The 25,379-nt window shown below is 42.6% G+C and overlaps 7 protein-coding genes and 2 non-coding genes across 13 annotated transcripts; 3 read left to right on the top strand and 6 right to left on the bottom strand.

Annotated features, from left to right (window-relative positions):
* Window positions 1-765: 765 nt before the first annotated feature.
* On the bottom strand, window positions 766-6,822 carry LOC124209301 (calcium-activated chloride channel regulator 1-like). 2 transcript variants are annotated; one of them, XM_046607244.1, is made up of 19 exons: window positions 6,792-6,822; window positions 6,425-6,658; window positions 6,039-6,345; window positions 5,776-5,953; window positions 5,590-5,698; window positions 5,398-5,510; window positions 5,204-5,318; window positions 4,921-5,142; window positions 4,583-4,858; window positions 4,266-4,514; window positions 3,880-4,177; window positions 3,688-3,807; window positions 3,375-3,623; window positions 2,613-3,306; window positions 2,423-2,542; window positions 2,107-2,347; window positions 1,907-2,039; window positions 1,046-1,150; window positions 766-966 (listed from the first exon to the last, which is right to left on the bottom strand). In XM_046607244.1, the coding sequence occupies exons 2-19, from the start codon at window positions 6,608-6,610 to the stop codon at window positions 839-841; spliced, it is 3,843 nt and encodes a 1,280-aa protein (XP_046463200.1). In that variant the 5' UTR covers window positions 6,611-6,658; window positions 6,792-6,822; the 3' UTR covers window positions 766-838. The 2 variants fall into 2 exon arrangements, with proteins under 2 accessions (XP_046463200.1, XP_046463201.1); XM_046607245.1 differs by having other exon boundaries at window positions 6,425-6,803.
* A 472-nt stretch (window positions 6,823-7,294) lies between these two features.
* Trnak-uuu lies at window positions 7,295-7,367 on the top strand. The gene has a single exon. It is a non-coding gene; the product is annotated as a tRNA-Lys (tRNA).
* A 195-nt stretch (window positions 7,368-7,562) lies between these two features.
* Window positions 7,563-8,428, bottom strand: LOC124209300 (endocuticle structural glycoprotein SgAbd-3-like). The gene is made up of 3 exons (XM_046607243.1): window positions 8,320-8,428; window positions 8,040-8,233; window positions 7,563-7,961 (listed from the first exon to the last, which is right to left on the bottom strand). The coding sequence occupies exons 1-3, from the start codon at window positions 8,380-8,382 to the stop codon at window positions 7,706-7,708; spliced, it is 513 nt and encodes a 170-aa protein (XP_046463199.1). The 5' UTR covers window positions 8,383-8,428; the 3' UTR covers window positions 7,563-7,705.
* Window positions 8,429-11,060: 2,632 nt separating this feature from the next.
* On the top strand, window positions 11,061-11,871 carry LOC124209299 (endocuticle structural glycoprotein SgAbd-3-like). Its single transcript, XM_046607242.1, has 3 exons — window positions 11,061-11,125; window positions 11,210-11,382; window positions 11,467-11,871. The coding sequence occupies exons 1-3, from the start codon at window positions 11,117-11,119 to the stop codon at window positions 11,720-11,722; spliced, it is 438 nt and encodes a 145-aa protein (XP_046463198.1). The 5' UTR covers window positions 11,061-11,116; the 3' UTR covers window positions 11,723-11,871.
* Window positions 11,872-11,907: 36 nt separating this feature from the next.
* LOC124209298 (nose resistant to fluoxetine protein 6-like) lies at window positions 11,908-15,298 on the bottom strand. The gene is made up of 12 exons (XM_046607241.1): window positions 15,202-15,298; window positions 14,782-15,134; window positions 14,214-14,712; window positions 13,850-14,147; window positions 13,612-13,775; window positions 13,401-13,537; window positions 13,277-13,311; window positions 13,009-13,202; window positions 12,793-12,931; window positions 12,522-12,717; window positions 12,096-12,356; window positions 11,908-12,030 (listed from the first exon to the last, which is right to left on the bottom strand). The coding sequence occupies exons 2-12, from the start codon at window positions 15,101-15,103 to the stop codon at window positions 11,948-11,950; spliced, it is 2,328 nt and encodes a 775-aa protein (XP_046463197.1). The 5' UTR covers window positions 15,104-15,134; window positions 15,202-15,298; the 3' UTR covers window positions 11,908-11,947.
* A 1,324-nt stretch (window positions 15,299-16,622) lies between these two features.
* On the bottom strand, window positions 16,623-17,753 carry LOC124209297 (adhesive plaque matrix protein-like). The gene is made up of 3 exons (XM_046607240.1): window positions 17,641-17,753; window positions 17,085-17,564; window positions 16,623-17,010 (listed from the first exon to the last, which is right to left on the bottom strand). The coding sequence occupies exons 1-3, from the start codon at window positions 17,656-17,658 to the stop codon at window positions 16,714-16,716; spliced, it is 795 nt and encodes a 264-aa protein (XP_046463196.1). The 5' UTR covers window positions 17,659-17,753; the 3' UTR covers window positions 16,623-16,713.
* A 693-nt stretch (window positions 17,754-18,446) lies between these two features.
* LOC124209295 (nose resistant to fluoxetine protein 6-like) lies at window positions 18,447-21,732 on the bottom strand. Its single transcript, XM_046607239.1, has 9 exons — window positions 21,311-21,732; window positions 20,431-20,923; window positions 20,069-20,366; window positions 19,709-20,009; window positions 19,605-19,639; window positions 19,341-19,534; window positions 19,125-19,263; window positions 18,859-19,054; window positions 18,447-18,782 (listed from the first exon to the last, which is right to left on the bottom strand). The coding sequence occupies exons 1-9, from the start codon at window positions 21,642-21,644 to the stop codon at window positions 18,508-18,510; spliced, it is 2,265 nt and encodes a 754-aa protein (XP_046463195.1). The 5' UTR covers window positions 21,645-21,732; the 3' UTR covers window positions 18,447-18,507.
* Window positions 21,733-22,240: 508 nt separating this feature from the next.
* On the top strand, window positions 22,241-22,314 carry Trnan-guu. Its single transcript has one exon. It is a non-coding gene; the product is annotated as a tRNA-Asn (tRNA).
* Window positions 22,315-22,804: 490 nt separating this feature from the next.
* LOC124209294 lies at window positions 22,805-25,353 on the bottom strand. 4 transcript variants are annotated; one of them, XR_006880861.1, is made up of 5 exons: window positions 25,149-25,353; window positions 23,494-24,913; window positions 23,341-23,428; window positions 23,186-23,272; window positions 22,805-23,114 (listed from the first exon to the last, which is right to left on the bottom strand). XR_006880861.1 is itself a non-coding variant. In XM_046607238.1 (5 exons), the coding sequence occupies exons 2-5, from the start codon at window positions 23,948-23,950 to the stop codon at window positions 22,982-22,984; spliced, it is 762 nt and encodes a 253-aa protein (XP_046463194.1). In that variant the 5' UTR covers window positions 23,951-24,913; window positions 25,149-25,350; the 3' UTR covers window positions 22,805-22,981. The 4 variants fall into 4 exon arrangements, 2 of the variants coding, with proteins under 2 accessions (XP_046463194.1, XP_046463193.1); XR_006880862.1 differs by having other exon boundaries at window positions 23,341-23,425; XM_046607238.1 differs by having other exon boundaries at window positions 23,341-23,425; window positions 25,149-25,350.
* Between the last annotated feature and the right edge of the window lie 26 nt (window positions 25,354-25,379).

Below are 25,379 nucleotides of genomic sequence, written 5' to 3'. Positions count from 1 at the left end.
GCCGCTGGTGGTGACCGCAGAACGGCCGTGACTGGTTTGATCTAAAAATAAGACTCGGGGCGAGAGTGTGTGTGTTCGTGTTACACACACACACACACACGCAAACTAAATAAGTAACTGGGAAAGTTTCGTGTATTTTCTTGTTCAAACCGAATGCTGGACACTTTTTCTTTCTCTCTCTCTCTGGTTGGTCCGTTTTTCTTTTGTTTTTCGCTCCTTATTTTAAATGTGATGAAATGATTGTCCTTATTCTCCCACATTAATGAGATCGTTCCTCTCTATTGTTTTTTTTTTTAAACCTTATTATATATCTTTCTCCCAACACCACACCATCGACTGTTAACTATTTTGCTCGGGTTCGTCCTTCACGTATGACCAATTTTTCTTTTTTTTTTTTGCTCAAAGTTTTGTTTCTTTCATTGGTGTTTATTTTTATCCATCATCATCATCATTTTTTTTTCGCCTTGAATTATATTCCTATATACTGTCATTCCCCCTCTCCTCCCCCCCATCATTCCGGTACGGATGAAAAATAATGGACGATGCCATCGTGTATGTAAAAGTCCCCCACCCATTTTTGAGTGTGTTTCGATATCGCCGCTGGCTAGTTCCCGCAGAGCACAATACAAATATAAAGCAAATGAAAATAAATATCTTTACCGATTAATTATGTACTGATGATTAATTAGAAATTGACGATACAGAGACGCACACGAATTTAAAAGTTTAATGTGTAAGGGGAAATCACGTGTAAATTGATTGATTTTGGGGTATTTATACTTTGGGTTTGAAATTAAAACATTGAAATTAATTATTGTTCAGAATTGAATCAAAAGGTTTAAACGGCCGAAACCAAAGACGGTTTGCTGGAAGACCTGCTCATTCTCTGCGGATCGACTCCGTACTGATCCATTGACATGTGGCTGGAACGGTGGTCATCCGCATATCCAGCATCCGAGTTGTACACTAATATACATAGAAATTAATTTAATTAATTTAACCATTCTAAAAATAAAAATAAATGCGTCTAAAAATAAACACTCACTTCGAGGGAAATTAGGTGGCGGCACAGTTGGCAAAGCTGGCGGAAGACCGATTTGGTTGGCCGGATGCAACTGGGGGTCAAAGCTGCTCTGACCGTTGGATTGACCTTTATGTTTTTGTCAATTAAAAATTTTAGAATTTCATCATGTTGTCGTTAATTTTGTATTACAACTCTGCTGGCGTTATCAGAGCTAGTAGAGTGTGGAAAATGAAATCAAATAAACTGATGACGCCATCCATTTGATAAAAAACAAAAAATAAGCCAATCTGGTTGGAGTTTTCAACTTAGCTGATATCGTATCAGCCTTTTTTCCAGACAAACAACAACAACAACCGCCCGCAGCTTTCACGACCGGTTGTACCATACAGTTTTCGGCTGGAAAAATAATTTTAAAATAATATCACAGCGCGGGTCAACAAATCTGTACTGCGACATTTCCACGAACTGTTTTTTATTTACATTTGGCGACTCGTATTTTTCCCCTGGCTCTTGTTTAGACTTCCATGAAGGATGTGAAAGTTGGCCGGAGATGTTTCAAGAGCTTTGGCGAACCGTATATACACACACAGGCATCGTTAAATAGATAGCTGGGGAAAGAAACAATCTGAGATAAAGCTGCGCTGTATGGATGAGACTATGCGCATAGATCGTCGTCCGTCTAGCCGGGCGTGTGTATAATTTTCGTTGCCAAAATAGGGAAGGAAATATCACAGTGGTATATAGCCTCAAGATATTTTTACCTGGTTTTTTTCCTGATAATTATTTAAACAAGATGCGTCTGATAGCTTTCACTTTTGACCGGCGGTTAAAATTTTGCCCATTTTTCTATTTGGTGGGAAATGGAAAAAGTAAATTTCATACCGTCGAAACGAGGATCGGTGTAGATGATATTGTTGGAATCCCGCCACTCTTCGTTGACTCTCAGGCCGGCTCGCAGGGTGCTGGCCAGACTGGACTGGGCAGACGACGGCTGATGGACCCCATCGGCCCTCTGCTGTAAAATTGAAGCGACAAAAACGTTCAAATAACGAATGAATTTGACAATTTGAATATGAATTCACCTCGGCGAAGACGGACAGGTAGGAATTGGTGGGCGACGATTTGGTGGACGGGCCTACCGGCGGACGGAGGGTCACGTCGGTGTAGTACAAATTGGTTTCGGACTGCGACAGAGGCTTGTTGTTCGGGCCGTGGATGTACGAGAAGCCTTTGCTAGTCACTTGGCTGCTGACCGGCCGGCTGGACACCGGATTGGGCTTGTACGGCCGCTCGTAAACTCTCGGCTTTGGGGCCCCATCCGACCTGCGAAAAATACCCGCGAAAATAGTTTGAATTTAAAATTAATTCAAATGTTAATTTGGTTTTCTTTATTTTTACTCGTCGTAATTGTCTTCCAGTCCGGCCCGCTCGATCGACATGTTGCTGCTGTTCAATCTCAAAATGGTGGCCAGTTGTAAGTCCATCGAAGGTGCCCGTTTGATCATCTCATCCGTGCCTCTTAAAATTTAAATAATCGCAAATGAAAATCTTCACCTGGAATGAAATTTAAAAATTTACAATTTTTTACCTTTCGGAATAAGTTTCGCTGCGCTGGCCAGTCGTCATTCTATCAATGTCATCTCGACCGAAGTAGATGCGCTCCGAGCCTTGAATGGAGCCCGGCGCCGGATTGGCTTTTTTCTGCCGGACTTCCACTTGCGGCTGTTGTTGCGGGCGGACTTTGTCGGAGGAAGAAGACGACGAGTCGCTTTTCCGTCTGACGGCCGGCGGATCCCCTCCGTCTCGTTTCATGTCCGACGATGTCCACGACTGGACGGGTGGTGGCGGCGATTGGTACCTGGTGACCGGCGTGTCTTCCGCCCGTCTGGTCGCCGTGTCGTTGGACGAGAACAGATTGCGCATCTTGCGCTGGGCCTGTCGCTTTCTGCGCTTGGCTTCGACTGGGCAGCAACAGCGGATGAGGACGATGATGAGGATGATGACAACCAGGGCGATGAAAGTGCCGATGATGGCCCACAGTCCAGCCGTGGATAATCCGCCGCTAGGAGGAGCCGGGCCGGCCAACGAGACGACGTTGGAAACTTCGCCGTAATTGACCAAAGAGTCCCGGCCTTGTACCCGGTACTTGACGTACTCGCCCTCGTTGACGGAAGGCACCTCGACCGTAACATTAACTGTTCCGTCCACTATGGCCAGAGATGGATAGTCCGTCGTTACGGTCTCTCGTGTGCCGATGGATCGTTCCAGCCGGTAATGAGTGACTGGATAGAAAAATAAAATCGGATGTATTTATTTGGGAAAATTAATAAGGAGATAAATTAACACGGACCGTAATCGCCCGTTCCGTAATTGTCTTTGGAGGCGGTCCATCCAAGGACGGCCGTCCTGCTGGACGAATCGTATGAGAGGATGGTCAGATCGGTGATGCGCTGCGGTGGGATCAGGTCGACTCCGTTGGTTGAAACAGACGTCAATTGAAAGCTCGGCCCGTATTCGAAACGGTTGAATTGGATGGCGGCCGGAACAGGATCCGACATTGGGATCATACTTCCGGTCGTCGGTTGTCGGCTGTACACTCCTACACGAAGACAAGTTTGAAATTAAGTTTTCAGTTCGAATGGCAATTAATTGGGTTAGGTTACCTTTGTCGACCTCGGCCAGGCTGTTGACGCCGTAAGCCCGGTAATAGACGGAATAGGAGAAAGAGGAATTCGACGGCTTGGTCATGAAACCGGAATAGATTCCATCACCGGACGTCACATCTAATAATAAAGGGATGAATAAGGGCATAAATTATTTAAAAAATGCAGCTGCTGGAATTTTTGGGGTTATACCTGAAATTCCTTCGTCCATCAAAGGAATTTCGGCCAGCAAACTGGAAGTCGATCCGGTACTGTCGCTGACGTAGACGAAGGCCGTGACATTGGCTCCTCGAATTGGCTTACTGTCCTGCGTCAGCTGGGCGTAGAGGCCGACCGGCGCCTTAGTGAAATCTAACGGCTGGTTATCCAGGGCGCTGTTCCACGTCCGCAGCTGGATTTGAGACGAATTGGCAGACTCGGCCCAGATGTCCAGTCGTTTATCCGTCAGACTGGAACTTCTTTGAAAAATGATTTCAAAACGCCACAGACCCTGCGAAGAAAATAAAAATTAAATGAATAAAAAATTACTTGTTTTCACTGCGAATTTCAGAGTTTTCGAAATTCAAATTCGAATTTACCTGAGGAAGTGGTTCAAGTGCAGATTCCAAGGTAAATGTATAGAAATCATTGATAATAATGGCGAAGTCAATTGTGTCGTTCCGTAGTCCGTTCGGTTGGATGAGGGTGAACGATTTGACGTTGATGGGATTGTTATCGGCGTGGTAGTAGAGGGAAACCAGCAACCTGGACGCTGGGCTGTCCAGGTAAAAAGTTCCCGTCTTGTTTAAGTCGGAGGACGAGTTGTGAATGACGGACTGCTCAAAAATCTAATCAAATCAAAATATAAAAATGAGTTGATCGATTTATAAGAGAATTTAAATTTGATTTGATTGACTTTGGCTCGGTGAGTTCTCGTTTTCCCGTAAACGGACTGGAGGGTATTGACCGCCCATGAGTAGGCGCTCGTATGGCGGTTGTTGATGACATTCGGCACGAAATTCGAACTGCCATAACGAGTCAGCTGGGCGATTTCCACTTTGGTCGTTGACACTCCGAAATGAACGAGATGGGCGTTGACTTTGTTATCTTCGTACGACTTGACCCAAGTGCTCAGACTTGAAAAAGTCTGAACGGCCGTTAAAATGATGACGTCCTGCCCGCTATAGGCTCTCTGTTACACAATCGAATGAATTATTTTCGAACCCATTTTAGATTGACAGTTGACATCTATACCGATTGAGCTCTCGACAGAGCATCGCCAAATTTGTCGGGACTGCCAGTGACATGTTCCAAATTATCGATTTCGAACAGCAAATCCATTTTGGTGAGACTGTCCAGCACAATTGGCGGTTGCAACTCGGTGACATTGTACCCATTGTACACGTCGATGGACAGCCAAATGGGATCCGCAAAGAAGCTGACGAATTGCGTCAGAGACGATCTGGCTGTCTCAAACTAACGCAAACGACATATATAACAAGTGAATTCGCTTAAGGCATCAAATCAATTCGATTACCGATTTCGCGTCTTTGAATGAAGCCATATCCAGGACGACGTGGTAGCCGCTGAACGGGTTCTGGATAACGTTGAACGTGATGTCGGCCGAAGTGTTAGCCGGCGGGACTACGGGACTTTAATTTAAATAATTCAAAAATTGTCACAAAATTCTTGATTCTATTTGACAGTGTTTAAAAAGTTCTTTTTTCTTACTTGAAATCAGAGTGCTTGTAAATGACTTCGGATGCGCTTAGACGACCGCAGTGATAACTGAGTTTGCTCGGCACGCTGTCGTCGTGATTTTCCTTGATACAGAACTTCTCCATCTACAGGCAGACAACAGAACTTCAACTTTTTTTACAGCATTCAAAATAGATGGTTTCTCCCGCTTGTAAAAATTATTACGTGATCCAAATCCGGGCGATACATCAGCGAAGACCGGATGTCCGGATTGTTGACATCAGCGACGAATTCGCAAGTGGAATTCACATTTGTAGTCGATTGACAATTATCACTACAACAAATTAATTCATATTAATTTCAATATTTTAAAATCATCATTCATTAACAATAGAAAATGCATGAATGTACCTGCTCCAGCTTCCGGCGGGCGTTTTGAGGTCTGAGCAAGTATTGGGTCGCAAAATCTTGTCGGAACTTTCTGTTTGGTACGTCAAATAACCGGACGGGTGACGTTGGTCGCTTGGCATTCCGCCCTCGTCGAACACACCGTAACGATAATGAGCCCATTCTCGAGCCATTCTCATTCCTAAAATTACGTAATCATAGGTTTTTAACTCATTCAACACCACGGGGAATTTCGGGGGAAAAAAAATTTTATTTAATTTTTTTACCTTTGGATAAAACGGTGTCGCTAGTGACAAATGACGATGGCACATTGATGGGGAGGCCGGACTGTTGGCAGCGGCCGTACTGGAACGAGTGCGGCTGCCATCCAAAGACCGGGTGATCGGGCGTTATCCGGATGTCGGCGCGGTGACTCCTGGCCCACGGCAAGTCGCTGACATTGGCAGACGTCAGCAGCGAACTGCAAAGAGGATCGGCCGCCCAGGAGTCGGGAAAGATGATGGTGACGTTGCCGAAGTAAGCCGGCCGTTCCAGGGCTTGAGCGAAGCTCTTGGAAGTGTTTCGAATCATTTCCTGCTCATATAACGCACGAGGGTTGGCAAAGCTGTTTAGTGTATGCTATACCCTTATCAGTTGGCAACCGCATTTTTACCTTGACGGTGTCGAGTCCCTCCTGGCAGCTGGCAAATCCGGAGTTTTCTTCGATGGAAACGACAACGTTTTGGTAGCCATCTCTGGTCAGAGTGACGTAAGATGACGTCACATCCGATGTGGCGGGTAGGACTAAAGCCAGGGCCAGAATAACGAGGAAACCTAATCCAGTATTCCGCTCGTCCATTTTCCTCCGCAACGAATCAGTTTAACACTTGATGAAATGGCGCTTGTACTAAATGAATCAAATGAATCAATTATATTCGACCAAATTTTAGATGGGAATCGAACGTTTCGATCAATGAGGATTTAGTGGAGAGACAGACACAAAACCCAACTGTCGTTTGAATATTTCTAGATCAACTTACGTGCTGGACGCCACACTCGTCTTATCGCCTGATCGGGTATTTTTTATCTCGTTCACATTGTGAGCTGTCTTTTAATCACGAATTCTCAAACTGATAAGGATTTTGACCAACACGCCAGAGAGCTCTCCCTCACTGATTAATACACCGCGGTACACTTGTTTTCCTTATACAATAAGATATCAACTCTCGCTTTATAGGGTCAGTAGGCATGAAAGAGAAGCGGCTGTTACGGGAACCTTAATAAGTTAAACGTGAAATGACCAAGTTGCCACAATGATTGTGCGCTAGCTGGTATGGATAAATCAATTCAGCAAGGATTGTCCCGCTACTGAAATGAGCAAATACAGTAAAAGGAGACAAAAAAAGGAAAAAGGAAACAATTATTCACTGCGAGCTTAAGTAATATAGTATAATTTTCAAAAATGTTATAAGTAAATACTTACTACATCTGTGCCAAAAATTGTGATTTGAAACACTTGTAACAAAACTCTTCATTTCATGTAGCCCGGTTAGCTCAGTTGGTAGAGCGCGGGACTTTTAATCCTGAGGTCAAGGGTTCAAGTCCCTTATCGGGCGGTTACTTTTTATAAAATTGCAATTAAAGAAAATGCTAGAAGGTGCTATTAAGATTTGAAAGAACCGAATTTTCTATTTTTTCTTATAGTTGCATATTGCAAAAAAATATTTGAGAAGAAATGTTGATCGAACCGATCGAAGGTAGGGAGTGATTTTTAGGGCCGTCTAGCGATCATTGAAAAAAACTTAGTTGACTCTTGCTTGCAAAATCGTGTATTCAAATGACTCCAAGTCTGAAATTTTTTACATCGAAAAAAAGATCGGTAGCGATTGAAATTATTCCTACAAAAAGAGAATGGCATTTTACTGGGAATTGGGATAATGATGGGCAGAGTAGTTTACAGGAGTCCGCGAGCTCTCAAGTCTGCGAGCATCTTGACGACGTGTTCGGGCATCGGAGGAGGAGTGGGCAGGTGATCGCCAGCGGCCTGGAATCCGTTTTCATCGGCGGTCCAGTTGATGGAGAGGACAACGCCATCCGGAGAAGTGTAAGAGTAAGAGCCCCTGGAAACGGTGCCGATATCCTCGGGTTTAGGTCCGACTTTCTTTTGGTTTCCGCTCTCCTGGACTCTGGTGCCATCAGCAGACTCGAAACTATAAAATTTTGAATTCATTATTGGATAATTTCAGATAGGTGTGATGTAGTTGGTAATAAACATTAAATAATATTACTCGAAAGAGTAGCTGCCATCGGCGTTCATTTCGCTGTTGGATGAGATAATGGCAATGGGTTCTCCCTCCGGAGTTTTGATTCCTGGACGCTGCGCTTGGGGTGAAGCTTGAGGACGGCGTGGGGCAGTCAAAGTGCTCTGCGGGCGACGCTGGGGTGCGGCCAAAGCCACGGCCAAAAAGGCGAACAGAATAATCTATAAAATGAAAAATGTAGAAAAAAGCTCACAGTTAAATTTTGAATCGATGCGAAATATTTCTTTATATAGTTAAATCAACTTACGAATTTCATTTTTGATGAGGATTGAAGTTGTCTTGGAGAGGAGACAGGAGAGTGTGATACCATTGGCTCATCTTCCTCGGTCTTTTTATACCGCGCGCCTGTCGATTTCATTGGGAGATTGTTCGTGATCTTCAGGATCACGACTAGATCGAGTCATCTTCTCATCCCCATGGAGGTCAGCAAACACACCCCGTGACTCTGTTCCGTATATTACAGACGCGAGTGAAAGTACTGCTTAAAAAAACGGGTTTACTTGTACACACGTTATGGGCATAAAGCACATTTCCATCAAGCCTTGCGCGCACAAGGCGGATGAGCGGTTTTGAGAACTAAGTTCCTGATTCTCGGAATCTTTATAGTTTTGTTTTGATTTGATTACACGCTTAAACTATATACGGGAGGATGCAATCGCTTGACTTTCTCTTTTAACTGTGCGCATCCTTGAGATTTTTTAAGGTCTCATTTTGTTCCAGGACATAGCAGGAATAGATATTATAACTTGATGTGAAAATGTCATCAAAGCGCTTCCTTATTCGGTGAAATAGCTGGGAAACAAGCGCTGGCTTTGTATGAGAACTTGCCATAGTCAATATAGCTGATTCTTTCTTAAGACTATAAAGAAGCTCGTCGTTGAAAGTGAAAGGAAATTCACGAGGGCAAGTTTTTTTTGGAAATTGATGCGAAGCACCTGGTGGTCAGGAAATATTCCTGGGAACAGCATCATATTAGTCATTTGAAGTTGAAATATTGAAAAATATTCACACCCAACCCCGATTTCAAAGTGAAGGGTTTAATGACGATATTATACTGCATGCAGGTATTATTACTATCTTCGGAGAGTGCTGGGGTGTAGGAAGCAATTTCTGCATAATAAGGGCTTTGCGCTTGCTTTAGATTTCACTCTCTCTCCTTCTGTATGTTCTACAGACGTGAAAATGTCCTTAGTTACACAACTCGCAATTCGCAAACGTCTAAAAAAGGAATTTATAAGATCTGTGAATTAAATTGTTTAATAATTGATCATTACGAAACGCAACAATGTGAAACTGTATATTTCGTAAGGGCCAGCTTGTTGCCATTCCGGTTTCAGCTCAGACCTTTCAGGTGAATCTATACCCGTGAATTTCCTGTCAGGTATAAATGGCGGTAAATGGCTTCGAATAAAAGTTGCCAATCAGCAAATGGCTGGAAGAGAAAACAAAGAATATGCGTAAATGGAATTATTATACTGATCGAATATAATGGCCATCATTCAAATTCTACCGAACCGATTGGCGTTCATTTAGCGTGAAAACCAGCAATATGGTCGTGAAATAGTTGAAAAACAGGTTTGACAGCGTATTGTATCCGATATGGCATCACCGTGAACGAAAGGAAAAAGGCAGAAAGTGAAAAAAAGAGAATGCATGAGTGTGTTTGTGTGTATTATTACGCGTATAAGGCCAATGCCACTCAATGCCAATAACTTGGAGAGAGGTCCGGTCGGTCCGGTCACTGACAATCGAAAGTAAAAACCTACATGCGCGATTGAATTGACTATTTCTCCATCCGAGAACATAGGCTACCGGCCATTAGCTTTATCGCCGGCCCATTTGTAGTTTTAGAACTTTTACCAGCCGACAAAGAAACATGTATATAATTCGTGACGACGACACTGAGCCACTAGGAAAATAACTTGATTAAATAGATTGAACAATTGAACAGTTGTATTACGTTTAGGTGACTTAACTGCACATTTGTACATGAGTAAGAGTTACGCAATGTGCATTCTAATATTCAGAGGCACGCTGTCACACTTAAGTATGATTAATTGCATACGTGTTGGGTTTTCTTTATAAGTTCAATTTTCTAAGAATAGTACATATGTAAGGTTATATCATACAATCAATCAACATACGGTAAATTATTCCATTAACAAGGTAATCCCCTATCTATGCCTATAAATAAATGCACAGACAATATAATATTTACAAGGCAGGTTTACGTAATAGAATTTTATCAGCGCAATCAACACATTTTATGCTTTATCAATTCAATAATTTGCTTGCGGATGACTAAATACGAGAATAGCTGGTTGATCGCAATTTCCAGAAAAGAAATTCTAAGTGAAAAATTTCAGATTTTGATTTAATCTTGTTACAGAATGTGTATAATTTGTAATTAAAAATAAATTCAACTGGAAATTGTGCCCTGCATGTCAGTCGATTGGTGAAATCCGTTTACAGCAAATTTTCTAGCACTCTGGAAAAAGTTCCTGTCCTACTACGAAACCTGCCCAGCGAACGGGTTCCTTTTCCTGTCGAAATTTCAGGTTAAAAAAAATCTCCGTCTTCCTTCTAGGAGATTTGAAATAATTATCAATGTCATACTAGTATTACATTAAAATTCCTGTTTTCAAAATCTGCTATTAATTTCCCGTTTCGTATTAGAGTTCGAATAATTTTTTCTATCAGCAGCCACTTCGCTATATTTAGGCTTGTGCATATGTCTAGACTGAGACGTGGGTGGGTTATATATTTATTCCTGTTTTAAAGGAGAAAAAATAATCCTTTCACTTACCAGCCATCACATTCCGTAAAGCACACAAAGAGAATAATGTAAATTGATGCTGCGTATAGCCTCGAGAAGAAGATATAGGTTGCATAGCAGAAACTCCCGAATAAAAGATGGTACATACACTGGCCAGTACAATCTCTTTAGCTAATCGGCTCATATAAAAAGACACTCGAGGATCAGAGCCATCACAATCCTTTCACCCATCTCCTCGAGCACAGTTATAACTCTCAAAAAATTCAAAATGAAATTCGTAAGTTTTGATTTCATTCATTTTCGTTGATGACGATATCTATGGCAGCTTCATTTCAATAATGTTGTCGCTAATTTTATACAGATCATCGCACTCGCTTTCTTGGCAGTGGCTTTGGCCACACCCCAGCGTCGCCCTCAACCCCAAGGGCTTTCCGTTGTTAAACCTCCGGCCGGATTCAAAGCTTCGCTGGGCAATCCCATCTTGATTGTTTCATCCAACAGCGAAATGAACGCCGATGGCAGCTACTCTTTCGAGTCAGTAATTTTCAAACGTCTTTCTATTTCTATCATCACTAATAATAGCGCTCATTCAATTTTGACAATTTGCGAATTTGGCAGTTTCGAATCCGCCGATGGCACCAAAGTTGAGGAAAGCGGAAACCAAAAGAAAGTCGGACCTAAACCCGAGGATATCGGCACCGTTTCCAGGGGCTCTTACTCTTACACTTCTCCGGACGGTGTTATCATCAGCGTCAACTGGACCGCCGATGAAAACGGATTCCAGGCCACCGGCGATCACCTGCCCACTCCTCCCCCGATGCCCGAACACGTCGTCAAGATGCTCGCAGACTTGAAGGCTGCCGGTGTTCTGTAAACGTGCTAATTTATAGTATTTTGAATAGGCCTTCCACTTTGTTACCTTATTCCACTTGGCAAAATCCAATTAAATGTTTACGGCTTTGTATCTTCATATTTTTGTGTATCGGCTGACTGTAAATAATAAATGCTTTTCAAGTAAAAAAATCAAAGTTTTGGTATTTTCACAGTTCACACAATCGAATTTTGTGTTATTTATTTCGTTTGTATTTCTTATATAAGCTCAATATTTGTCCCATGATTTATTTTTCCAATCGATGCGTCTTGGAGAGTTTTGTTTATCATCATCAGACTCTCTGGGTTTAGCTAATCAAACCAACATATCATATTATTGCATGAAAAGTTTATGAAATTTGAAGGGCTGTACGTACGTGGTGAAAAAGAAGCAAAAAGAAGCTTCTCAATGTTGAGGAAGGAGGCCTCGACGGTAATGGAGACGACAAAGGCCAGCCCGAAGACTGTGACGACGATGCCCAAATATGTCGTCAGTTGGCTGTTGAAAGTGTAGTAAACGAGCTTGCGATTGGAGGCGTAGAATGCGTCAAGATAAGCGAAATGAATGAGATAGACGCAATAACTCAGTCGGCTCAAAGGTAGAAATCCTTTCCACGACAGCAGTCGGTTGATGATTCCTAGCGATAAAGATTTGAATATATTTATTGGCGCCATATTGTTGCGATAGCTCAATGCATTAGTTTAAAAGATTTTAGATTTAAAATTTAAAGTATGAACAAATCAAAAGTAAAACAATTTAAAATTTAAAAATTTAAAAGATTAAATCGATTGAAAAATGTTACCTCCGTAACCTTTCGTGCAGGCATAGACGATCCAGGCTACAGCTGCGGCCCATGCCGTTCTGTGCAGAGATCCGTAAAACAAACTAACTGTCGGGTCGATTGCCGGCACTGCGGTTTCATCCAAGTAAGGAATCAAGCCGTAAATGACGGCCAAGATGATGGCCGACGACATTGTCCAGAAGATGACTAATATTATCTAATAGTCATGCAATAGGATATCAAATTAATTCCAATAACTAGCCGTATTATTTATTAGAGTGCGTCTTTATACCTTGGATGTGCGCTTCTGTGAGTCTTTGGTGACGTACAAGAACCAGCCAAGCCAAACTCCAACGATGTAGGGTGGAGCCCGAGTCCACGGTTTGGTGTAATAATAATCGGCGTCCAGACCCATTGCGATCGTATCCATTCTGAAAATTGGAAAAATTAAAAAAAGTTGTGTAAAGATTCTATATATCCGTTAGTGGGATAAAATCCTATTATTTACGTCCGGGTGGGCATCACCGTAGGCATCAAGTCGAACACGGCGAAAATGGCGAAATTGGCAGCGATGGTTCCGATAAATAAAAACCCGAGCAGAGGCAGTCCAATTTTCTTCCATCGCCACATCAAGTAGATGACAAGAGGTGAGACGATAAAGAGTTGCATGTCGAGCGCCAAATACCACGTCTGTTCCATACACTGTCCGAGAAAAAAACAAACAATTCAGTCCAATGAATATAATTATAAGCAACAAATGATAAAATAGAACTCACCTGAACGTTTATGTCGGTCGGGAAGAGATTGTTGACTGCATTGACAGCACAAAATATTATTGCGAGTTTAGTCCATCAACTTTACAGTAGCGTTGAGAGTTATGCATAGAAGAGTTGGACTCACTATAGAGAAGATGCCACCACCAGTTGATGCGACAACCGTAAGCCGATGTTTCAACGTTGTACCAGTTGGGCCCAGTCCCCATGTACACGATCAAAGTGGCAATGAAGCCAAGAACGATGGCGTACACAGGCGTCAATCTGAATGAATTTAAAATAAAAGTATTATGGGAAATGGTCGAGGAATATTGTTTAAAAAATTGAAGGGCGCAAACCTGAGATATCGGTGAAGATAAAACCATCCAAAATTGAATTTTCCTTTTTTCTTGTCCAGCTCGACCAGCAAAAGGAACGAGACCAGCAGGCCACCCATCAATAGAAAAGTATCAACCGATATGGTGGCGTTTGAAATACCTTGAAACCACCATTTCATAGCGTCCTAAAAAAAACGCGGGAAATTCAAACAATTTTTTTGGTTATTCATTTCAATTTGATCCATTTCTATCGACTCACGTCTTTGACCATGCTTGGATTGACTGAAAAAGATGCCGGGCCAATAACCCAAGTGTGACCAATGACCACCCACAGAGTGGAGAGAACGCGGATGCCGTGAACGCACGACAAATTCGTCGGAGATTTCGAGACTTTCATCGACAGCAATTTGCGTCCATTTGTTAGCGCCGAGAAGCAGTGCAGGTAACTGACGATCGGTCCGTCCTTCTGGGACTCGAAAGGTTCATCCGCCAACATGCGCCAAGTGTCGTGAATCGTAGCGGCGACAACCACCAGGCCCAAAAGACTCAAAACGACTCTGTTGATAAAATAGAAAAATTCAAACATTTAGCCAAATTATAACCGGAAATGGATTGATTTTTACATGACGGTGATGTCGGGGCCGTCAAAAGACGGCGGATCTTTGTTGTCTTTGAAGCAGTATCGCTCGTCAGTCACGGTCACGATGGAGTAGTTGGCGATGATGTAACTGCCGACCAGTTCGGCGACGGCCTGTCGCAAATCGTCGGCATTGCAGGACGATGGCAGACAGAAACTGATACTGGGGAAAACGTAAGTGATGACGTCCGCCGTCGCCACTTTGGGCTCCACTCGTCCGGCATTTGGCGACAGGAAACCAAGCAACTGCAGAATGGTTACCAAGTTGGCGCTTCGCCCTTCGACGTCTCCTGATGCGGATGAAGACCATCCCGATGACAGGAGAATTTCCGATTCGTTCACCGGAGCCGCTTTAAAGTAAGCGGTGCAATACTGGCCGTCGAAATCTGGCGCTCGAACGGCCAGGCACTCGTCGAACAATCCGTCGGCGTGCACATTACCAGCTCCGTACAAACCGAGTGGGACTTTGCCGGACGATTCCTTCACTGAATTGAAAAGAAAAATGTCAATAAAATTAGTCAAATTCAAATCATTCTAACCGCGCTAGAACTTACTCTGCATAGCCCATGCACGCCGATAGAGATTGTGAACGTATTCGATGCTGTCGTTCTTGCACTGCTGACTGATATTGCTGGCCACGGCCGTTGGGTAAGAGGTTGAAACCAAATTGACCACCAAGTCGTGCAGCCATTGTTGGATGAGGCTCAATTTGCTATCACCTTCTTCGGCCTGGAGCTCGGCTATTTCAGCGGATGTCAGTTTCAACCACGTCCGGAATTCCTCCTGTCTGGCGATGCCTTCAAATCGACTCGAGGTCTGGCCAGCAACAGACGTGCCGACGGCGACCACAGCTATCAAAAGCCAACAATTTTTCATTGTCGATTTCGGTCTTGAGCTGAGAGCCGAGCTAAAATGCACAAAAATCAGCAATGATCAATTGTTTTTGCGTAGATATTAATCCCGTTCTATAATACGTCAATCTGGTGTCGGCTGCAGAACACTTTCACCGCAAACTGGCCATGAGACAATGATTGATATAGCGCCTCATTGTCGATATACCTATATTGGAGATAAGAATAGCTATAGTCATTTAAGTACACTTTAGACGTGCACTGATAAATCGTGTGCGAGGCGGTTTGGGTCATTTCGAACACATAAGGCATGCACTATTGCGTTAAAAAATAGTTGGAGATATCGCTTCGCCTTCTCACCAAAACAAACACGACCAAACACATTTGGTGGCCGAACCCCGCTCTTGAAACCCAACGTAAACCCAACGTATAGTCAGTCGTACGTGATTGAAAATAGTTCCATCATTTTATTTTCTAAACGACCGTGGTTTCACCACCACTAAACGCTTTGAACGACAAGATAACGCGTGACCGCGCGTGATTCAATACAAAACTTTACGAATCATGACGATGATGGGTGTATCTTTTCTAAGCCTTGACATCCCAAGCAGCAATCTACCAAATGTTTAAAGTTCCAACCCTATTACCAGGAAGGAGATTTCCTAACTGTACTTTGCATTCAGAGGTTAAAGTTAAAAGATACTGTAATTGCAATCTAAATTGTGAAACATAAAGGTGGGTACTGGTTATAGTCGGCAAAGCATTCCAATGTTGGTAAAAAAAATCAAAGCAGTTACAAACAATGCTTGCTTGCACAAAAAATTTGCAAAGAAACTGTTGAAACTACAATCATTAACACTCTTGCTCTTAACTTGCAAGAAATAGGAAAATTTTATGTTTACCATTTTTTCAAAAAATCAACACGATATTGTTTTCCACATACATTTGTGATTTTCCTGCAACACTGGAATTATTTGCTGACAAACAACTTATGTTGGTTTCACAACTTAAATCATTAAATGATTTACGAATTCAAAAATGGTTGGAACTGCAAAAATTAGGAAGTTTTGTGATAAAAGACGACGATGTCGAAGGTGTTGACGATGGTTGACGATAACGAAGACGTTTTCGCAAATCAACGCAATTACTTCTCAGATTGGCTTTAACATTTGAAAAATACTTTAACAATACATTTAATCAGTTTAATTTGAATTTTACCTTCAGCTTAATTTCGAATGTCATCAATTTGTTTGGCTTCAACTTTAAACAAAACAAAAGCAGACGACACTACTAAACATCAAACATAATTTTGGCGCTCTATTTTGATTTTTGAACTTGAGATGTTATTTTTTTTAAATCGCCAATCACGCCATAACACGAGACACGTAGCACGACTTGTGATGTGTCAATCAAGGATATCTCAAACGACATACGCTGATTGATAAGTGTCTCAAACTTTTAACCGTTTCGGCTTTTACCGGTAAAATTCGTCATTTAGAAAATATTTTCACGGGGGTTGCTGTGTGACGCGACATTATGACTCATTTGGGGGGTTATAGTACAGCGTCATTTTTATTCGATTAAAATTACATTCATACACAATTCTCAAACATTCTAAATTGCACGTGCCATTATTCATTTCCAAATGGATTTCGGAGCCGGGGCTGTCTGCGGCTGATAGCTGTCGCTCTCGTATTTGGACGTGCTGTAATAATTAGAATTGTCGCTGTAGGAGTTCTCGGCCGGCTCGTAGGAGACATCAGCCCGGTAGCCGTTCTGGTCAGCCTCGTAGGTGACAATCTGTTTGCGTCCGTCCGGCAAGTTGACGGTGTACTTTCCGCGAGTCTGTTGGTTCTCGTGGGTCTCGCTGCGGGATTGCTCGTTGCCATAGTAATCGTTCACGTTGAACTTGAAAGCGTAGTTGTACCATCCCTAATTTTATTTTAAATCAATTAGGCTAGTTTAATAATTATGTCGGCCAGTGAAATGTAATTTGATTCACTTACATTGTCATCTCCCTCGTAGTTCTCGGGGTAGTACGATGGAGTGGTGTAAGCAGTGGTGTAGCTCGGCTGCTGGTAATAGGTCGGCTGGGTGGTGTAACTAGGCTGGACGTAAGGCTTGCTGGTGGTGTAAACAGGGGCTTCGGAGTAGTAAGGTTTCGGGGTAGTGTAGTAAGGAGCTGCAGTGGTGTAGTAAGCCGCCGGAGTAGTGTAGTAAGCTTTCGTTGTGGTGTAATAAGGCGCCGCTGTGGTGTAGTATGGTTTGGCAGTGGTGTAGTAAGGCGCCGGAGTGGTGTAGTAGGCTGCTGGAGTGGTGTAGTAAGCTGCCGGGGTGGTGTAGTAAGGTTTGGCCGTGGTGTAGTATACTGAAGGTGGGGCGTAATACGGTTTAGCCGTTGTGTAATAGTTCTGCGGCTGCTGCGGTTGCATGTAGCCGTAGGAGCCGGACACCGGTCTGATGGCCCACAAGGCAGCAAAGTAAACCTTGAATAATAAATTTCAAAAATTAGTAACTTATAAAAAACAACAAATATTTAATAATGAATAAAAATACACATACCAAAACAGGTAAATACATGTTGTTCAAAAAGTAAAGAAAGAATCAAAATGAGGAGACCACTTGATAGTTGCAACTCTGAAGCGGAGAGCTGAATGATGATCTCACCAACTCACTCGTTCTTTTTATATCCATCACCAAACAAGTGAGCAACGCCGGAATAAGGTAAAAAACCATATTTTAGGTACATCCTTGAACTTCAACAGGTCAAATCCTGTGTTATATTCTTCTGTAGTTCTAAATGCAACATCATCCCATATGTACATGTTGAATGTTTAAACTTAATTGGGTGGCTGTCGAGACCATTTTCCATTGTACACCGAAGTTGTCTGACACCATCCGGGGGGATTTCCACAACCATATAGCACGTACCAAAATGTCCTCGTTATTTGTATTAACCCTGGCCAGCTTAAGCAGTTAAACCCTTATATTGTCCCTCATAAAGCCTTCCCGTAACGTGCGCTATAGTCATCCGTAGGGACGATCTGAAATTGTATTTTCCCCTTATCGATAAATATCGACCAGTCACAAGGTATTAATTCTTAGCAGAGTTAATTGGATCCCTAGATAACTAGATTCAACTCCTTTTTCTGCTTCTTGTGTATATAAAATTAAATCAAGAATATCGCCAAGTTACTACAAAATTCGGCTTTCAAGACGGAGGTTTACATCTTCTTCTGGATGAGTTGTCGATGGCTACTAAATTCTACAAACGAGCTTCGATTAACGTCGAAAACGAAGCGATTAAATTGGCTGTTCTTCGATCAATTTCACCTTGCGACTCTCCTTTTTAATTTTTATTCAACGAAGTTAAATATCCAATAAAATATTAAGTAACAACATGTGTCCATCAACTGCCTTATGGAAAATTTACTTTTTACTTTTGGGTTTCGTTGAAGAAAATAGCAACTTCTCCAAATTCAAAAATGAAGCCTCGATCGTGACGGACGCCAGAAACGCCAGGGCGAAGCAGAAGACCAGGACGCCGAAACAAGTGACGACCGTTCCGAACAGGGTGTAGTAGTACTGCTTCCGCACGGCGGAAGTGAAGACGGTCAGGAAATCGTAGTGGACGAGGTAAACGCAATATGTCAGCCGACCGAGCGGCATGAATCCCTTCCACGACAGAAAGCGATTGACAAAACCTGAAAAATTGACAGGAATTAAAATCTTCTTTTCATTTTTAAATTAGCTAATTTATATGGTTCACCTCCGGTTCACCTCCGTAGCCGCGGGAGCAGGCGAAGATGATCCAGCCAATGACGAAAGCCCAAGCGGTTCGATGAAGAGGCCCGTACGTCATACTGACGGCCGAACTAATTTCGGGCACTTTGGACTCGTCGACGTAGGGCGTCATGCCGTAAACAATCGCTAGGCCAGCAGCTGTCGACAGTGTCCATGCCAAGGCTACAACAGGCTTAAAATGATTTAAAAAAGGAAATTTTTTTAAATGAATTGTTTTTTAAAATTATAAATGATCTGCTTACTTTTGATAGTCGAATCGATGATTCTTTAGTGACGTGCAAATACCAGCCGAACCAAATGCCCACCAGGTAGACGGGCGCTCTAGCCCACGGATCGACGTAATAGTGTTCGAAATAATCATTTGAAGAGGCCAAATCACCACTATGTATAACATCAATCGAAAGAAAATTCAATTATTTGGTTGGCCAATAATCAATTTAGTAAGTAACCGAAATTACAGGCGCGTGAAGAATAAGGTTGGCGGGAGGTCGTAAATGGCGTAAAGGGCGAAAACAGCTGCCTGACAGGCCAATCCAACAAAGGCCAATCCGGCTAGCCCGAATTTCCTCCAGCGCCAAAGCGGATAAATGAAAAGCGGAGCGACGATAAAGAGTTGCATGTCCACGTCCAGGTACCAAGTCTGGCCCATACACTGTAATAATATCAATCATGATAAAATAGTCTTATTAAAATCAGAAATGATTTGAATTGAATTTCTTTACCTGAACTTCAGGGTCCATAGGGAAAAAATTATTAACTATTAAAATCAAATGAAAAATAATTTTTAGACAAAATTAATTAGCGGTTTTGAATTAATTAGACTTACTGTAAAGAAAGTGTCTCCACCAAGTGATGCGGCATCCTTGCGATACGAGAGTGACGCTGTACCAATTGGGTCCGGTCCCGGAGTAGACCATCAGCGTCGCAATGTAGCCGAGGATGACGGCGTACACGGGCGTCAATCTCAGATAGCGGTGCAGGTAGTAGAGGCCGATGTTGAATTTGCCTTTGGTGCGGTCCAGCTCGCGGAGCAGGAGGAACGAAACAAGCAATCCGCTCATCAAGAAAAAGGTGTCGACGGAAACTGTGCCGTTGGCGATGGATTGCATGCCCCAACTATAAGAATCCTGTGAGAAAATCATCAAATCAATTCTAGACATTAATTCAATTTTCTTTAAGGTCTAACCGTTATAACTGCTCGTGGATTCATAGTTTTGTAGGCGCAGAGAATCCAGGTGTGGCCGACGACGACCCACACGGTGGAGAAGAGACGAATTCCGTGAATGCATCCGAAATTGTCGCCCGATGACGACGTCATTTTCATCGACAGGATTTTACGACCGTTACTCAGCGCCGAAAAACAGTGAAGGGCGTTTAAAGCTTGGCCGTCCGTCTCGGCGTCGAATCCGGTCCCGCAGTACATCCGCCAGGCTTCGTGAATGGTGGCAGACATGACCAATAGTCCGATGGAACTCAAAACGACACTGAGAAAATCGAAAGTTGAATTATTGAGAAATTAATTAAGCTTGAAATTATTTGGGTCTTTACATGACGGCGATGTCCGGGCCGTCGAAAGATGGCGGATCGATTTGATCGGTGAAGCAGTACTGCTCATCCGTCACGGTCGCGATGGAATAGTTGCCGATGACGTAACTGCCGACCAGTTGGGCGACGGCTTGGCCGAGATCACCTGAGCTGCACGACGACGGTAGGCAGAAACTGATGCTGGGCAAGATGTAAGTGGCGGAATTGATGCCGGCCAACTTGGGTTCCACTCGACCCGCTCCCGATAGCTGTCCTAGTATCCCAAGGATTTGGAAAATCGTGATGAAATTGCCACGCCCTTCCTCATTGTAGGATGGTGGAGAAGGAGGAGGAATGATTTCTGATTGGTCGACCAGTTCCGGCTTGAAATAGACGCTGCAATATTTTCCGCTAAAGACCGGAGCGCGAACGGCCTGGCATTCGTCGAACAATCCGTCCGCGTGAAAATTGCCGGCTCCAAACAATCCCGGTGGGAGTTGTCCCGTTGACTCAAACACTGTTGTACAATCAATTAAATGTATAACAACTTCGATGTCACTTATTTCTTTAATCTTACAAATAAAAGTCATAAGAGATAAAAGAGGCTATCGTTAGGTATATATGGAAAAAAAGGTCGTTGTGCATTTTGCTTCAATTGGGACATCACGCAAGGACTTGTCGGGACATGTTGACCGATAAAACGGCAGGTATTAGGGTAGGGCCGAATGCCTCAAACGATTTTGAACGAACAATTATAGCCAGCAAGTCTTATCTTAAACTAATTCTGGGCATTTCTTAATTGGACTCTAATATTATTCTGCTATCAGATCGCTAAAATTATTTCGTTTTTAGCTATTAAGCAATAAGGTATCACAGTTAATTAATGGCGATAAAAGGCTCTTACTCTGCAAGGCCCAGAGGCTCCGGTTGGCGTAGAGGTTGCGGACGTAGAGCTGGCTGTCTTCTAGACATTGCTGGCTGATGTTTTTGGCCACGGCGGTCGGGAAAGCGGAAGACTTGAGGGCCAAAAAAATTGTTTGAACGGCCGACAGTGCGTCGTATCGAACACCGAACTGGTCGTCCAGTTTCTCGGCGGTCTGACTCAAAATCTGCCAAATGTGGTGGTGATCAGCTCCGAGTGAATCGACAGGCCTCAGATTTATTAACTGCTGGGATCGGCCTTTTCCTGCCCAGAGTAGGAGGCAGCTGGAAATCATGATCATCCAAAAGGAGTTCATGGCGGAAGAATAACGATTGATGGTTCTCGGTGCGCTATTAAATCTTCCGCTCTGTGAGACTACAATTTCCAGCGAGGGTATTTATAAGCCGCCGGTGTCTGTGGACGGACTTATTTTTACCCGATTATCTTTCATTCAGATCTAAATGGGAGCACAGTTATTATATCCTGGTTATATCAGTCAACAAATGCATTGCACCAGCTCGCGCAATAGATTTTCCCAAATCTGTGTTTGTTGTTTTCATTTTTTATCTGATTTAATAGAGTGTTCTCTACAAGACGTCCAGTCCAGTCCAAACTACAAGGGTTAAGCTTGTATTTCATTATTGCAACTTGGGAACGAAATCTCCCAGTCGAGTCTAAGAATAACTGAAAATAATAAGGTTGTGACGTCACAATGTTTGCTGTAAAACCCGGATGCAGGGATTCCCTGTTATTTAATCAGAAATTAATTCATAAGATGGTCTTTACCGACTGTTCCGGTCTAGTGAACCACAAGAAAAAGAGTCGAGAACCCCTTGGTAGTTCTTTTTGCCATGAAGTAGGAAATTTAATATTGAAATAGCATATAATATTTTGTAAACCACCAAATTCCAAGCCTCTATGGCGCAATTGGCTAGCGCGTTCGGCTGTTAACCGGAAGGCTGGTGGTTCGAGCCCACCTAGGGGCGATTTCTTTTTTTGGCCTTTCTTGTGCGCCTTAATAGTGTTAATATCACTCCTTAAAAAAATTATTTAAAAAAAAACAACGTAATCATATAGTTTACTTTATCGAGCATACATTGTATGCATATTACTGTAAAATTTACAAATTTCGAAAGACGTTAAAAATGTCTAGCGTCTTTTACACATTTTACAGCACCTGAAAATTTTGATTTGATGATAGCCGCCGAAAAACTAAAACATCACCCTAGATATCTACAACGCCAACGCCTCCTTCAAATAGCCGAGATTACGACCAAAGTGATCAAACCGACCATCGGAGTACACGGCGGCAACCCCAGCAACGGGCAGAAGGTGATGAAGATCACCAATTGAATGTGCATTTCACCAGCCATTTATTTTCCGCAATCTGGATTGAAAACCTTAATTATGTTTACAGTATGTTTTCAAACAGAAATAATCAACAATGAATCAAGTGCAATACAATAACCAACCCTACAATGCCTGAATTATGTATTATTTATAATTATAAAGAGCGTAACAAAATCAGAAAATTAGCTAATCTCTTCCAGAAAAAACGGCCGTATGCAGTTCTCATTCTCATCGAGTTTCTCTCCTACAGTACAATGGGTTTAAATGCAGTCGACTGAAGATCCCGAATTCGTTTCTTCTTCTTCAACAGTCGGTTTTTTTTAAATCCGGTTGGTTCAGTCCATTTGCCTGATTCATTTGAGGCGATTTCGACGACTGATGACGAACGGCTTCCGTGTCGGCGCTCGACTCCGGCGACGTAACGATCGAGTTGTTGCTGTTCAAAATACACACAAATTATGCAGGTTAAAATTGTGCAAAATTTAAAAGTTGTTGTAAGTGTTATACCTTTGCTCGCTAGAAGGATTCGTTCCAGCGCTCGACTCCGACGGCATTGCAAAACCCACAGTGTCTTTCAGTTTGATTGAGACGTCTCTGTTGCCGATAAAATAGAATGCAGGTCACAAAAATATGCAAAATCTAAAACTTAATCATGTTCATACCTCATAGCCCGCTCCATGCTGGATAGACGGGTAGAAAGATTTACTTCAGATCCTGAAAATGATCCTCTTTCTTGCTCAATTCCAGCTACTGAAACGATAAAAAAATATACAATTAGTGCACTTATTAGGGAGTCGAATATTATTTGGGTTTACCTTGCTGTTGTTTCCTCGGGGAATCATTTCCTTTCTTGAAGTCTCCAAAAGTTGTTATTGTACCGTCGGTTAAATGCGGATATTCAGAAGTTATTCCAATATAGTAACGATGGCGCAGCTCCTCTTGATCCATCAACGAATTCGATTGCGCTTCTGCGGAAAATTTCTGTAATTCTTCTCTAATTTTTTGGAGGCGCTCTTTGTCAGCTGAAAGTACCGGAAGGACCGGAAGAGGGGCACTTATTGCCGAAGGATTACCAATATATGCATAAATGGACTCAATTAGTGGAACTGGATAGAATTCGGCTCTCAACACAAACACTTTGGCTCGATTTGGTTTGTTGGTTGCCGTAAGCATCACGATCTCTGCCATATCCAACATTTTCAATTGGATGCCTTCGATTAGCCAAAAAATCTTGTCCATTTCAGAACGTCGATGAATCTGCCAATCCATCATATCACTGAATAAGTTGGAGATTTGTCTTTCTTCAATGTTTCGGTTCGGGAGTAGTCTCGTGAAATCTCTTAATTTTCTGCCTTAGGGGCTCCAGCAAATAACAGAACTGGTATATAACGTCTTGGAATTGAGGAAATATTTTAAGATGGGCAACTTTCAATGCGCCATTTCCATCCAAGATCCGTTCAAGCTTCCGTTCATGCATTTTCCTTATAATCTTGGCATCACAATCCCTCTCTAACCGAAGTCGAGATTCCATTTGTTCCGGTATGTTTCGTAAAGTAATTTCAACAGGTTTCCAATGACCGTCGTCATTATCAAAACTCATCGCATCAATAAGATGTTGAATGGATTGCTGGAAAGATCCATCAACTTCTTTGCCAGGATTGAGGCTGCTTAGGATTTGACATTGAACCTTGTCTAAAGCTGCAGGTAAATCTGGATCAGTGGAATTCCGACCAAAGACTTGATTGAAGTATTCTTTGGCTGCCAAGTAAAGATTCCGTTGCGCGTTCTCCTTCGTTTCGTGCTGGCGATCGATGGTTCGCTCCATGGTACAAATAAATTCGGCTCCATAAATAACCTGCTCCACCAAATGAGTTGCCACACCACCACTTTGCATCTGGTATTCGTTGAGTTTCCAGTCGATGAATTTTGGACAAAGAACTTCGATTCGTCGGCAGACTCGGAAAAAGAAAGTGACTCGAGCTACGAAGGGATTTTGAGTGACGCGAACATTCTCGTCTTCTTTTACTTTTCTTAATTCCGAATCAAGATCGCCGAACCAAAGTTGACCCAAGTCCGCAGACTTTTTGCTAAGAATGCTGATGCACAAGTGCGCATTGATGCCTAGGGCTTCGTACTTTGAACGGATCGATTGCTGAGGCAGGTGAAACCACGTATCTGTTTCGGATGTCAATTTCTTGGTGATTGATATGGATTCCTGGGGAACTCTGACATTGCCTGTTGAAAATCGAACAAAAAAATTTGGTTAATTATGAAATGTGTAGCTAAAAATCCACACACGATCACTGACTACTTTGTATAGTACACTGTACTTAATTAATATACCGTAAGAGGCGTAATAGTTTCGAATACGATAAGTCAGACAATAAATAAAAACAAGCACACGGAATAAGATCTGCTGAACACTCCTAGATAAAAAATCAAGACTTGATATATTTATACGAGAACTTACAAATGGAAATGGCGTCGGAATGGTAGTTGTAAAGGTTTCCGACTTTCACGTCGCGACCAAGAGCAGATAACTGAATTCGTTGGGAATCCATTGACTCAGACTGTCAGACTACACCGTAAATAAATTTCGACTCAACTGGGCACCAACAACGTGCGGAATGGCGATAGCAAATTTTAGTTGTGCATTTGAGCGGCAAATTAGACAATGGATGTGTGCTGGAATAAAAATTAA

This window comes from Daphnia pulex, chromosome 12 (assembly GCF_021134715.1).
Source record: "Daphnia pulex isolate KAP4 chromosome 12, ASM2113471v1".
NCBI classification, from domain to species: Eukaryota; Metazoa; Arthropoda; class Branchiopoda; order Diplostraca; family Daphniidae; genus Daphnia; species Daphnia pulex.
Note: the sequence above shows the minus strand (reverse complement) of the source record. Positions and strands in the feature narration are given on the sequence as shown.